Raw genomic sequence first — 15,014 nt, 5'->3', positions numbered from 1 at the left:
ACTTTGGAGAGGACCTCCTGGGCCTGGCTAGCTTACCTCAGCCATAACCAGCCTTGTGGCTGGAGTGTCAGGTGTATACAGGATCTTCCCAACCAGTAGAGGCTTGAGAGCTTTCCATATGATGCGGGAAAGAGGACTGGACTCCAAATTCTTCATCATGTCATTGCAATAAGGAGCTATGAAGAAGATGAAAGGCAAATATCCATATGCATGGTCACAAACATATAGCAACTAACAAGGGCTTTGGAGCCAGCCAGAACGTCCTGGGTTCACACCCTGCTCTGCCACTTAAGCACTATTTAATAACTTCACTTGCCTAAGCCTCAGTTTGCTCCCCTGTAAAAATAAAGCTAACAACACTTACTTGGTAGAGATGTAGGGAGATGTTATCTGTAGAGTCCTTAGAACAATGCTTGATAATCGGAACTTGTATCACTGATGATGGATAACTCAAAACTGAGACAATCTAGAAAATGTTTTTGCTATACACAGACTGTGCAACTCTAGATTCATACTGTTATGCCGGCCCTCACCACTTTGTTTTCATTGAAAACAGAAGGTTGAATTCAGACTTCAGCAAAAATAAAAAATAAAAAAAATCCCTTTAATTAGTAGGTCTCAGCATTATATGTAATAAATGTAATAAAAATCCCAAGCTGAGAAATCCAAAGTTATAACAGACAACAGGGTTGATTATCCGGAAGGATTCCTGACTTTTTTTTTTTTTTTTTTTAATTTCATCCGGGTTCTTTTAGATACCAAGTAGCCTCTACATGTTGCAAAGACAATATAATTTTTTCTAAAAAGAGGATTTGCTCACAGTTGTATCTGTTGTGCAAAAGAAGGTTCCCTTGGGGTGACTTGCAAAGCAAGGGAAAGCAGAGGAGATGGCATTTCAGAAAATTGCCTATAATGCCATCCCCTTCAGGCTTGCAAAGCAACCTGCGATGTCTGTAGTGCTTTACTCCAGAGAAAAAATAAAAGGTTCTTGTGTTACAGTAATGGACAAAAAGCTGCCTCACTCAATGTCTGAAAGACACACCTGTGGTTGGAAATAAAGAAAGGTTCACTTGCATCAAGTTTTCAAGGAAAAGGATGCCATTGTCTAAAACTGTAACACTGGCTTCTCACTGCCATCAGACACAGGACACACGTCCCCACAAAACTACCCGAGTGTGGGGAGTAGATATGGAGTTACAAGGATCTTTAACACTGCTTTGCAGCTAAGAACCAAAAACAAACAGCAGATCAAATGCCTGTGTCTGATGGTAGACATACGCCACCATTAACAGCTAATTCAGAAGCTGTGTGGTTTACCGGAAAAAAAGAGCATGGAGCTAGGTGGATCCCGGCTTAATCCAGACTTGCGGATTAGCTACTGTGTGGCTTTCACCAAGTCACTGAACCTCTCTGCGCCTATAAAATATGAGGTTATAAAACCTTCCTTGCAGGGTTATTGTGAGGGTTAAATGAGATCACTTAAATAGAATGCATAGTGCATAGGAAATGTTCCCTAAACATTGGTTTTTATTGTTGCTATTACTGTTATTTTTAAGTTTTTATTACAAAGCATACTTCATGGGCGACGAAGGGGAGAAAGGAGGAGAAAAGAATAACATCAGTAATTACTCTGGGAATCACCCTCCTACGTCCCCCAGAAAACCTGGCTTTCAATCATTCATTCATTTGACAGACACTCTGTGCACCTGAGACGTGCCAGGCCCCATTCAGAGAAGTGGGTACAGTGAGCTAATTAGGAGAAGACTCTCCCCTCTAGGTGCTCATTCTGGTGGGCAAACAGACATGTGGATGCCTAATGCTGCTTCAAAGGATGAGGACAAGCATGAGAGAGGAATCCACGACTGAGGTGGGCTGGGGCCGGAGCTCTGGTCTGCAAAGATACTCACTTGTAGAATTGTCATAGAAGGCTCCGGCATCCTCCTCAGTGCCATTGCCTCCAAAGAGGGCTTTGTAGTTGTTGTCCTCATACCAGTTGAGAGACTTGATCTTTAGGCCCCCACCCTCGGGATGGCCACAGACGATGCGAGACACAGCCTGGTATAACTGGGTGGAGGAGCTGGAACTGTTCATGTTGGTCAGAAACATCACCTCCTGCCGCATGTCACTCCAGCTCCTCATGCTGAACAGCTGGTGTCAGGATTGGAGGAAAAGGGGAGGGAAGAGGAGAAAAGAGTGGAGCAAGGGTTAGAGACAGAGAAGAAAAAGAAACATCTTATTTTCTTGGCCTCTGTAGAGCCAGACCCCAGAACATATCTTGTCTGATGTCATTTCCTCCAAGTCCTGTCATGAGATTGCCAGAACCAAGCTACTACGGTTGTGGTCAGGGGACCAGCAGCATCAACATAATCTTAAAGGCTGTTTGAAACGCAGATTCTGATCTGTCTATCCACAGTTCAAATCTGCATTTTCACAAAATGCCAGGTGGTTCCCGTGCAAGTTAAAGATTGAGAAGCACAGCTTAGAAGTCAGGGGAACCCCTGGTGATGGGCTTTATTTCATTCCAATTGTCTTCCGGTTTATGGGAGAGAATGTTTTCTCTGAACAGCTGTGTGTTCATAGACATACATCAGGAAATGCTCATGCTCTCGATCATTGACTTATTTCTAAAACACCTCGAACTTCGGTGTGGAAACTGAGGAGCCCTCCACCCCATGCGAGAAAAGGCACTGTGTGCGCAGCCCCCACCCTCGTCTCAGTCAAGTGTCGGGCAATGGAAAAAGTGTAAGGTGGGAGATCTGAGTCTGAATCCCAGCTAAGTCTCTCAATAGCTTACAGCCTTAGAAAAGTCACTTACTTCTCTAAGGCCCAACTTGTCATCGAGCTGATGACGGAGTGTGGTAAGGAATAAACCACATGATATATTTGGGGAGGGCGGAGGGGGGATCTGCAAGCGATGACTCAGCCGGAGGCTGAGTCTGTGACTTACACTCCGACAAGCGCTTTCTCTCACATACGAATTTACTCCAGCACCTTGTGGAGTTCTTGGCCCAACTGCTCTTATAATTAAATATTTATAGAGCACTTTGTATTTCCACGCATTTCACAATAAATCATTAACAATTCCCTACATCCCTTGAAAAGTCACTGTATATGTTCTCACCACCTGGAAGACTAAGGTATGAAAAGTAGAGGGGAGAGGCTGTGGGCCCCTGCACACCCCCGGAGAAGGCCTAGAATCAGACCCCACGTGCCCAGCTTTCTGTCTCACGGAGCTTGCTGGTTCCCATGAGGGACATCGTCCTGGATGCTGCAGATCCTGACTGTGCCTTCTGCCTCCAGAGGGGAACCAGGCACTCCGGGGGTGGGTCAGAGTTCACACACATCTCCCTCCTAGAGAGGGGGCATCTAACATACACCACGAGAAAACAATAGTGTGGTTGGCTTTTCCTTACTTTTACCTTTTCATACATAACCTATATGAGGTATATAGACAGGGAGGGGAGAGATGGTCAGATCACCCCTCCTTTTGTTGGTGGGAGAAATAGCCCTGGGCGTTGTTAAAGAATAGTCACTCGTACTTACTTCTCTTTCCACAGGCTGCCTCACCAGGACCATCCTGCCATAACCCAAACAATAGAACAAATTTCTTCCCTCATTAAACCTGCCTATGTTTGGACAGGGGCACCATCAATGACATTTTTTCAAAGGGTTGGCTCTTCCCAGCACCTGTCTTAGGGACAAAGGCCTACTCATTTTTCTCTACCTCAGCTCATGTTCCACACTTCCTCGGTGAAGCACTCCTATGCACAGGGAAGGGTGGCCACTGGTCCCCGAGCCCACGAAAGGTGGTGCTGGATAATCACCCGTAGCATGAATGAATGGCTGACTGACTTAACCGCTTTCTCAATCCACTGCAATGGCCTCCTTCTGCTCCTGCTCCCCCACCACCAACTCTTCCTGATTTAACAGCCACGACGTAAACAGTCTCACACTCTAGGTCACATCATATGCCCCTCTGCTCCAAACTTGAGCTGGCTTCCCATCACTATCTCCCATACCCTGCTTTATTTTTCTTCATTGCACGAAACCTTGCTGTCACATTATACCTTGACCTGTCTCCCACCCCCAAAACGAGCCCCATGAGAATAGGGAGGTTAGTGTGTCCACTGCTGAGTCCTCAACATCAAGCAATGCCAGACACCCAGTAGGTGCTAGGTGGGATAAAGATGCTGCTCCCTGTCCTGCCCCCGCCCCAGTCTCATCGGGCATACCTTCCCTGTGTCCCACACATGAAGCCCAGGTCACGGTGACTCACCTAGATCCACATAACTGCCAAGTCCTATTAACCTATATCTTTTTTCTTTGCAACATCTCCTTTCTATCCTATTCCAGTCACCATCAGACTTCGTCAGACAAAAAGTGGGCTATAGCAGCAAGAGCATGAGTTTTGGAGTCCAATGGTTCTGGGTTCAAATTCCAGTTTTGCCAATTAACTATGTGACTATAGGCAAGTTGTCTAACTTTTCTGAACCTCAGTGTCATATGTAAAATGGGTACAGTATATTCTGATCACACGGATTATACAGGGAAATTGGGTGAAACGGCTTGAACCAGGTGAAGCTCCTCAAAAATGCCAGCTCCCTTTTCCTGCAAGGATTGTGCTTTGCTCAAAACAACCAACTTTCTTCCCACATATTAAACAGATAAGACAAGTGCATTCATTTCTTTATCTTGTCGCATTTGTCCCAGAGAAATAGCAAGTTAGACGATGAGTAACTCATGCTCAGAGTGACTTGTTTTCCACTGAGAGGAGAGGGTGGCCCCTGCCTGCCCTGGACCTGGGAGCAAGGAGCGCACACGGAAGCTGTCACCAGCAAAAATGTTTATTGCTCAGCTGGAGAGTTTCCACCACATCGGCAGTGGAAACATCACATTGTTTTCAATTATTTTTTATCCCAAACACAATGCAGGCCAGTGATGTAAGAGGAAACAGCTGTATCCAGAACCTGAGTTTAGAGACAACCTCCCATGTTACAGTCCCTGCTTTTGCTCTAAGGCTGTGAAGGGACCTGCAAGAGTAGTTAGTACAGGGCACGTCAATGTCAGCTAAACAGACCCTAGAGAAATGACTATGGATTTGCAGGGCAGTTTGTGTTTCTCTTTCTGCTTCCTGGAAGAACCCCAGGTGTCTCAGCTTCTCCACCTACATAAAGGTCACTAGCATTCATAACTGAAGTAACAAATGGCAAAATGGAAAAGGACTTGTCCTCCTGAAAGGGATCAAAAGCCAAGGCTCTTCAATCAGACACACATGAGCAGAATGAAAAGTAAAAAGAACGGAGAATCGAAAATAATATACTGAAGTGTCAACCGTTTCTTCTCCGTGTTCTCTGTATTTCCCAAATATCCTGCATTTTCCACAGTGAACATGCAATAATTTTATCCTCAGAAAACAAAGTAAATGTTGATATTTGTGAAAAATGATACCAACACCAAAGACTAAGAGAAGCCACTGAAAATAAGGTCGGATCAAGCCTGAAAAAAATTTCAAGAGAAATTATTCCTATCCAGTGTCCTATACATTAAGGGCTGTACTGTTCTGACCACTGCCCCCTGGCTCGGCTCCTTACACACTGGGCTCCAGAAAGTTCCTCTTTTCCGAGTCTAATTTGAAATAAGGCTGGGTGTCAGAAAGGTGAAGCGTACACTGCTGAGGGGCATAGAAAAGATTAAGTGCTTCTGGAAGCACTTAACAGGCCCTCTGATCCTATGACAAAGGTTCTTCTGATACATTTGTCAAAATGTGGACCTGAAAGGCCAACTCCACGTAATGTTCATCGGGAGACTATATTTCCAAAGTTGAACCCCAGAGGCCAGAAGTTTACAAGGGAGAGATCTGAATTAGGGACACCCATGTTATTCCCTTTAGTTAGCAAACAAATGTCTTGGCAAAAAAAGATTCTCTGGCCTTGCTACTGAAGAAATTCGGAGAAGTTGCTGAGACAAATGCAGCACTTAGGGATGAGCAGGAATTATCCTCTCTACAAATGAGTCATTAGCTAGTCATAGGAGTAACAGTAGAAGAAAGTTCTAGACTAGAAATCGAGCCTTTAGCCACCAATTAATTAGCTCTGAGACATCTATAAGCCTCGAGTTCTTCATCTCTAAAGTAAGATCAAACAAGATCATTTTTAAGATCACTGGTGCTTCTAAACTTGATTGTACATTTCACATAATATTCGAATCAAAAGGACTCTTTTAGTCAAACTCAGGGTCGAAAAAAGTGATTATGGATGGTCTGGCTTCTGGGGCTGAAAAGATGACTTACCTCTTGGGCCAGAGTGCTGAGACTATCCAGCAAATTTTTTGTGGCTTCAGCCAGCTCCTTGCTTGGGAAAGGAGATGTAGAGTTTATCTTTACCTGGAATGAGAAAAAAAAATTGTTTTTAAGCTCAAATGTAAACCTGAAATCTCTACTGAAAATAAACAAGTTAATTAAAACCATTCACAACCTCGAGTTTAAAACACAAGAAGCCCACTCTTGACCAAAATAAGACACTAAAATTATTCTAACTATATGTTTACAGGTTGTTTATTTCAGATAAGAATCACTAATTCTTTGATGAATGCTTTCAAATGATGTAGGAATGTAGATTTCAAACTAGTGGGTATGCAATAGATAAAAATACCTCATGTGTGGGGTATATGTATGTCCAATGCAACTCTGACCACAAATTTCTAACTCTGCCTACGGTTCTGCAAGATAGGAACATGAAAATGGCCTTGAGTCACAAGTTCATGATGGCTCAACAAGAAAGGGAAAAAATGTAAAGTTTACAGCTACCAAAAGCATGCATAGAAGAAATTCTCATTTTGCTCAAGTCAGCACTGTTTCTAACCATGCAAATACAATACAGAACACTTATTTTAAGTCTAGTTTTAGTACGATCTTTCTATTTATTCATGTATATACATAATTGCTGTTATAGGCCACCTAGCTGCCCAGCAAATGTAAGAAAATAATTAATTAGACCCAAGGAAAAGATATATTAGAAAGCCTAAGCTAGAGAAAAGGAACAGGGATGTACACCAACTTTAAGGCCGGAATTGTGATGGCTGAAGAGCCTCACTCAAGTTTAGTTCTGAGTTTTCAGGCTTCAAAGAGAAAAAGATACAGGGTCAGTTTCATCATTCTTATTTGTCAAATGGGCAAAAAAAGTCTTCACAGAAAATCCATCATTCCTTACTGCTTCTATGGGCATCGTTTTATTCAATTTCAGATACCTCTGAAATCTAGAGGAGGCTGCCTATTGGGTATATGTTTTATATCAGAGAAAACTGTTAATTTACAATTCAGACTGCATGGAGAGGGGCTGAAAGTGGATAGAACCCATTATCACCTCTGAGAAACATCTGCCTGGAATGTTTTCCTTTTAAAAGGATTCCAAAGGCAGAAGATTAATTTAGTAACATCCAAGCATAATCCTGAATGTACATTTCTGAGAGAATCTGTCTACAAGTTCTGTGAAAGAATTTCTCCAGCCCGATTCATGAGCTCTTCTAGAATGGCTTACTCACAAGCACCCCGCATTCCCACTCTCAGTCTTCCTATGCTCAGTGCCTGAGGGACCGGTGGTCTCCCTCAAACACTATCTATACTCGGATAGGTCGCCATAATGCAACTCACAGGTTCTCTGACTATACCTTCCATCAAGTTAATTCACGAGCAAAAACGGGTGGGGTGTTTTTGAATTTTACTTTTTCTCTTCAAGTTTACATAACTAAAGGTTAACACTAGAAGTTAACCTTATAGAGAATTTGCAATAAGGAAAACTTCTATAAGCTAAGAGGTCCTAACTGGAAGACAAAAGAAGTAAGGTCTTTTTTTGTTTCCCACGAGGTCTATATATGTTCAGAATTGCATAGAAAAACAAAAAATGCCAAATTAACCTAATATAAATTTGTAAAAGTTAAAATTTGGCATTTAATCCATTTCCTCAATGGAAGTAAGATTATGCTTCTTGTCACTCTCCCCCCTCTTCTCTGGTCGTGGGGGCCTGGGGTACCCACAGAGCCCTGAGCAAATAACGCAAATTCCCTTCCTCTATTTTCTCAACTACACACCAGAGTTAACAATGCTGTGCACACATCACAGCGTTTTCATGAACACTGGAGGCCAGATGCAGACACCCTCACACAACGCCCACCACAGAGTAGGTCCTCACATCATAAATGACTTCATGCCTCCTTTCTTTTCCCTTCCTGGAAAGTTTACTACCAAAATTGAAGGGCTTTGGTCTGCAAACAGGGTTTTCTGGTTCTTGAAAAGATTTACATTCTTCTTAGGACCAAAGACAGAGGCTGGCAACTTCAGAATGACATCAAGAGTTGAGTAAGGGAACTTACAGATGAAAAGCAAGATTTTAAGCAGCAAGATGGTAGACCAAAAGGGGAAGGAGATGTGATATATATATATATAGCCAAGCAGCAGGTGTTAACACAGGGGGCTCCTAGCCATGTGGCACTGGCTTGGTAAGAGCTGTCTAATCCAAAGCAGTAAATAACTTAATAAGCCCACTTTTCCATGTGAGAACGTTCCCTTCAGGTGAACTGGTGGTCAGATTGGCTCACTTCCTAAGATGGCAGGGATCACAATAAGTACCAGGGATCATTTCACCTCACAGTCCTCCCTTCTGTTTCTTGGCTGGCTCTCAAACTTTTTCTGTTGTTGAGGTGCCCTCTCTCTGCTGGGCAAAGCTAGAGCTGTCACCTCACAGCACATCAGCCACACTCCACTGTGCTATTTCTAAAATTATAAATATTCGACAGTGCAAGGCTAAGTGTATTTATATTATACATACAAACTTGCTCCAAAGCTGACATTAAAAAATCTGAAGAAAAAATCATTACCCTTGATGATATATATATCTATATATATATATATGATTATATATGTGTGTGTGTCTATATCTATATATATAGACACACACACACATACACACATCTATATCTTAATGTATATTTACATGTACTTTTTACATATAGTAATACTGATTTTACTTTTACAGTAGTGATACAGTTCCCTTTCTAATTTACACAAAGGAATCTATTAAAAGGAAATACAAAATTTAAATGGTACCAACTTTGGGGCAAGCTTATCTTTCTTGCTTTAAAAGCTACATAATTTGGCAAAACTCCATGCACGCAACAGGGCCTACTGCATGATGTTTAACCTATGAATATAGATGATCATGAACATAAAGATAAGGACCGCATTACATTTACTGTGGCTGTGTTTCATTTCTTGAAAGAATCTGAGGCAAGCAAATATGGCAAAATGACAGATGATGGTACATGTGTGTATGCTATTTTCTGTACCTTTTTGTATATTTGAACTCTTTCATAATTTTCTTTTTAATTCAATGAAATATAAACAAGGGAGAGAGGAGAAAAGGAGAGAGGTTGGGCAAGAATGAAGCACAGGCAAAGAACATAAGCTGGCTTGAGTACATATCAGATCTGAAAAATGTACCTTCCTTGAATAAAATTAACCCCAGGAAACATGCCTTGAAACTAGGCCACCAAATGAAGTCCAAGACCATATGCTTACACTACTATTAACTGCTCATATTTACTTGACAAAGGCAGGCAAAGCTTGCCAAATCATTTTTCCAAAGAGCTCCAGTACACAATTCAGTTTGGAATTCCTACTGTTATTTTTCCTAACCAAAAACATTCCCTTGGCTATGAACTCACATAGGTCCCTACTGACCACAGGAGGCAAGTGATTTTCTTCTATGAAGTAAGGAAAGGGAGAAATAGAAGGAAAATAAAACTTTTAGTAAAGGACTGTACATTCTGTTTTGCTAACAAGAATTCATGTATTATTCAATATTTTTAGATCATAACTAAATACTATAATACCATTAGAGGAAGAATACACAAATGCTTATTGTATTACTCAAAAGCTCCCACCCACTTCTGCAAAATGTGTTAATCACAACATAGCAACATTTCCTAAAAGCATGACATTCAAGGGTGCTGGCCCCATAATAACAAAGGCCATTGTGCCCCATCCTTTCTGGGTCTAACAGATAACTTCATTATATTCTTTCTTTCCTCACTAGCTTAATAGCTACACTGTAAAAGACTGAAAAATAAAAAGGCAGTAACCTAGCAAAGTCAATTTGACTTTACTTTCTGAGCTGGTGCTTTCTTTCAACTCAGTGTCTAGCACACTTCCCGGCACATAATAACTAGGTGCCCAATAAATGTTTGCGAATGAAAAATCAAAAGAAAGGGAAAAGCACATTGGAAGAAAGGGACTGGTGTGAGTCCTGTTTCAAAGGTCATTCAAATTCACAGATTTACTGTGTTTTGTATTCACCTCATCAAGTCACTCACCCTCTGGAGCCTTTTGGTGGCTCCCCTTGTTCTAAAGATGATGCCCAATAGCCTAAGAGGCTCAAGAAAATTTGCCTCAGCTAACCCTTGCCCACCCCCAGTGTCTCCCCATTCCTTCTCCCATCAAACTCCCCACAGCTATACCCATTCCACTCTGAGGTACTCAGTTATATACGGTTCCCCTAAATACCTACCTTCTCTCTCTGCTCTAGGCACATGCCTGGAATATCTTTCTCTTAGTCTTTCACCTGGCTAACCTTCATTCTTTAGGTTCCAAATCAGAGAATGCTTCTTTCCTGATCCTCGAAGACTGGGTTAAGAGGCCCCATTGGGGCCTGCCCGGCACCCAGCACAGGGTCTGTCACTCTGTACAGCATCTGCTCCTTGCCTGGTCTGCCCTCTCTACTCTCCCACCAGCAGGGAAACTCAGAGAAAGCAGTCCCTTGCTCACCACTGCCTCCCTGGCCCAGTGCACGCACAGGTCAGAGTTCGATAAATATTTGCTGAATAAATGAATGTGTCTGTTTGTAGATAATCACTACACCAAATGAAGGCTGGTAAAGATTACTACAAATACTTTAGAAGTCACAGCCAATTAGAAATAGAAGAGAGAATGTCTGTGAAATGAAAATATACTTGAAAACTTTTCAGTTTACAACAATCTTTATCTACACAAAAATTTTTCAGGGACTCTACTACTAAATAAAGTGAGATGTGGATATATTTTCAAAATACAATGCACAACTTTGTTTTCCTCCTGCGGATGCGTGTTACAATGTGTTGATCGGCACATTTTGAACTTCCCTTAAATATTCTCGTAAAGTACACTAAAACTCAACTTCACTTTGTCCAAATTCAGAAAATCCAACTCAGGACTAGGATTTCTATGTTTTAGTTCAAACTGAAACTAGGCCACATACCACCTACAAAGACTATCTACCACCCAGGAGCAATCACTGTCTCTTAACTTTCAGGAACATTTCAATATTTCTACATCAAAGTCAGAAATTGTAAAATTCATATCTGAGGAAGATATTAATCTTTTAAAAACAATTCGACAATTTAAATGTTAATGTCAAAATTCTATTATGTTTGATGCATTAAAATAGTTCATTTTTTGCTGTTCCTAAACACAGTTAAATATACCCACTACCACATTGCTCAGGACAGAATATCGAACCTCTTAGGAATGGCAGCACTTTTCAAGAAAGAAATAATATAATCAATGCAAAATGTCTATACAGATGGGGCTGAACAGTCATATTAACACACTGCTAAATTCACAAAAAAAAAAATTTATCCCCAGTTCTGTGATCCCCTTTTCCTGCGGGAATCAGGAGAGCACAGAGTCTGAAGAAGAAGTCCATGGGGCGTGATGTTCTCTCGTTTATCATTTAAGGACTGCAACTGCTTGCTGGGCAAAAACATATGTTATAAACAGGTGGGCAGTGAAATCAAACAAAGCCAAATAAAATCTGATACTTCACACAAACGTCTAAATTTCAGGAAGGAGAGGAAAAGCAAGTGTTTTCTCCTGGAAAAAAGAAAAAGTAAAAACCTACACAAATGCTTCAAAAACTGCATGTGACAAGTTGAAGTATCTAGCCCCAAAAAGGCACAAGTCAAGCTACATCTGTACCCTGAGTCCTTGTCTGAGAGTCAAGAAGACACCAAACAAAGACCTTTCAAGACAAGGATGACTTTGTTGACCCCTTCTCCATCTGTTCCTTCACACTACACAGCCCAGCTGTGAGATCACTGCTCTTCCGGGGACCGAGGGCACCGCTCCCTTCACCTCCTTTATCCCATGAATTGAGTCCAGCCTTCTGGAGAATATGCTGCATCAATCAGAAGACATGTGAACAGAACTCTGTGCCACAGAAACAGAACATTCCTTTTCGGGTGAAGATACCATCAGAGGTCAATCTAGTCAAATAGACGTGTAATCCCAGCTGTTACTGAAATGGAGGTAAGTCTGTATGCCTGTCCTTCCTGACTCAAGAATCAGGCACCATCTTCACATCACTGAGACAATGGTGAGCCGGGACTCCAGCCCAAGCCTAGCTTTCCGCTATGGCTCCCAGTGCCCCATGTTGGCAAAGACTTTTGTCAGGGGGCTGTTGGGATTTCATGGGTGAAAATGGGATGAGAGGGCAGCCCTCACTCTACAGACCCAGGACCTGTGAGAAACTCAAGTTCCCAATCTCAGCCTTTAAGGTGGAATTATCCTGGATTATCTGGATGCATCATCTAATCACATAAACCCTTAGAAACAGTGAACTTTCTGTGGCTGTAGGCAGAGAAATGTGGCAGAAGTCAGAAAGATTTAGTATCCCTGGAAGGACTCATCTTTCCCTAAAGAAATTATGTGGTACAAAGTTTCAGAGGATTCCAATTTCATTTTATCATAATAAGGACCATGTCTTTCCAGCACATCTTCCTTCCAGAGTTCTTTCCCTGGTTTCAAGAGAACTTACTAACAAATCAGTAAGTACAGTGAGTAGAAAACTAGAACATAGGTTGCTAACCGATGTTATTGAAGGGGCATTTCACCAGAGCTCTCATAACCACCTCTCCTCTGCCAAAAAATACACCTGTTCTGGAACTATACATAATACTCTAATGACCAAAATGTCCAGGTTCATCCCCATTCTTTGAATAAGAACAAACATGTATTCTCATGTATTCTCTGTACTATTGATTCCTAGATTGATCAAACTCGGCCGGCAGTATTTTCTCTGTAAATGCAATTTTATCAATGATGAAGCTAATTACTGAGTGTGCTTCCATCCGATTCCAAGGTTTTGTCACTGTGACAGTTCAGAGTGTCTCCTTTCTGATGGGCTTTTACAAATGAGCAGATATCTATGTTCCCATCAATGGTTTTGAGAACTTTTTTTTACTCTGGAGAACTCTTTCTTCAAACAAACTCTTATAATCTCAAATTATAATATTAAGAAAACAGGTATCTTTGATTAAACAGGCACAATGAACTTTAGGCTTAGACTAGAACCACATGCAACTCATTCTTCCTCTTTTCGCTTTGGCAGATAACCCAAAAGTGTGAAAGAACAGTTCGAATACCATTGAGCTAAATTATATCTCAAACTCCCAGCCAGCTCTATGTTTCTACAAAAACAAAGTCACGTTGTCCAAGCAAAAATTCCAAAGGCGTTAGTACTTGAAGCTTCTCCACACAGCACATCTACTCACCAGGATTGGCTTCAGGATGTCCAAGTTGGAGCGAAGTACTTGCTCAGCTGCATCCAGTTTCTCCCGTGGCAGGCTGCAAAGCTCAGAAACTTCTTGGTCACCAAGTTGAATCATCTTTTCTATTTTGGATCCACCACTGCACAGATTTGTCAAATGTAACCGGTAGCCTTGCAAAAATACCTGGAAGCGTTTTGTACAGAGAGACAAGCAAAAAGATGAGAAGCTGGGTCCTTGAAGCCTTTGGGGGGACTTCACATCAATACAGCTTTGAAGAATGGACGTAACCTCAATAACCTGATGAGCTTCGGAATGCATCAAGGCGCGGTCTGACAGGAAATTTAAAACCTAAATGTTGTGTTTGACTCATCATCTCCCACTCTCTTTTCCTTGGGAAGAAAAATCCCGAGTCCAACCCTTTTTCTCAAAAGCGGGACACGTGATTCAGTAAGTAGGAATCTGGAGCCTGAACTCCTGAAACCACTTGTATTAGAGAAAAACATTCTCATTACTTTGGAACTTATAATATCTTAAACTGGAGTTGGGCTGAATTATGGTTTAAAAGCATCTATACTATTTATTTGTAGGTAGAGATGTTTAAAACTGAGGCAAAGAACTACTTTCAAGCAATTTCAAAATTTATATCTTGCCTTTTACTTGCCTCGGAGTAGAGTACCAGAAAGCCAAACTTCTCATCTCATTGACAGGCCAATTCTAAGTCATTCTTATCTATTCATTACAGCAGACCTCCTACAGAGCTGCACTGTGGCCTTATTTTGTTTACTTAATTAGCTTTTGGTGCCTAAATAAACTGAGCTTCTTCATGTGTGGTCCTCACTATCTATTAGACAGCAGGTTCAATAACATGAAGGACTTTGCTTTTCCTGCTCGCTTGTGTCCACAATGCTGGAACACTGCAGTTAATAAATATTTGTGGAATGAATGAATGGATATGCAGACAGACTCTTTATTACAACATTACTACCTCCCTGTTTAAATTAGTGCTGCTTGACCTGCTTATAGTAAAATCTACTGTAAGTGATGGACTAAGAGCCTCAAAAGACCCATTGAGCTTTCTAACACTGCAGAGCATTTGGCCTGCCATGGTTTCCATTAAATTTTCACCTACTGCCAGATACTCAAGCACACTTTAGTTGGACTCCTTTCTCTAACTAGTCCTTGTTTCTAGGCTGTCAGCTCACCTTTAGTATCTGTTTAAGAGCACTGACACAGAGACTAATTACCACTCGAGGACCACCTTCATACTTAGGATACCCCTTATTGTTAACTGATTGGATGTGACACATGAAATTGGCAGGGGCAATGGAAATCATGCTAAATGCAACTATTTTCATATGCCTGCTGCCGTTGGCCCATCTCCCGACCACACAGTTGGTAAACACAAGGCATATTTTCCTAGTTTCAAAAGGGCAAGCAGT

At 41.6% G+C, this 15,014-nt stretch overlaps 1 protein-coding gene across 7 annotated transcripts in view; it reads right to left on the bottom strand.

Annotated features, from left to right (window-relative positions):
- ABCA1 (ATP binding cassette subfamily A member 1) overlaps positions 1 to 15,014 on the bottom strand; it is a 118,036-nt gene that overhangs the window by 50,450 nt on the left and 52,572 nt on the right. For all 7 annotated transcript variants that reach the window (XM_016156075.2, XM_016156076.2, XM_016156082.2 and 4 more), the window contains 4 exons: positions 13,579 to 13,758; positions 6,290 to 6,382; positions 1,908 to 2,148; positions 37 to 176 (listed from right to left, as the gene is read on the bottom strand). In XM_016156075.2, coding sequence (XP_016011561.2) covers positions 37 to 176; positions 1,908 to 2,148; positions 6,290 to 6,382; positions 13,579 to 13,758 — 654 coding nt within the window. The remainder of the gene's footprint in view (positions 1 to 36; positions 177 to 1,907; positions 2,149 to 6,289; positions 6,383 to 13,578; positions 13,759 to 15,014) is intronic.

Source organism: Rousettus aegyptiacus, unplaced genomic scaffold, assembly GCF_014176215.1.
Source record: "Rousettus aegyptiacus isolate mRouAeg1 unplaced genomic scaffold, mRouAeg1.p scaffold_m13_p_3, whole genome shotgun sequence".
Taxonomy (NCBI): Eukaryota; Metazoa; Chordata; class Mammalia; order Chiroptera; family Pteropodidae; genus Rousettus; species Rousettus aegyptiacus.
Note: the sequence above shows the minus strand (reverse complement) of the source record. Positions and strands in the feature narration are given on the sequence as shown.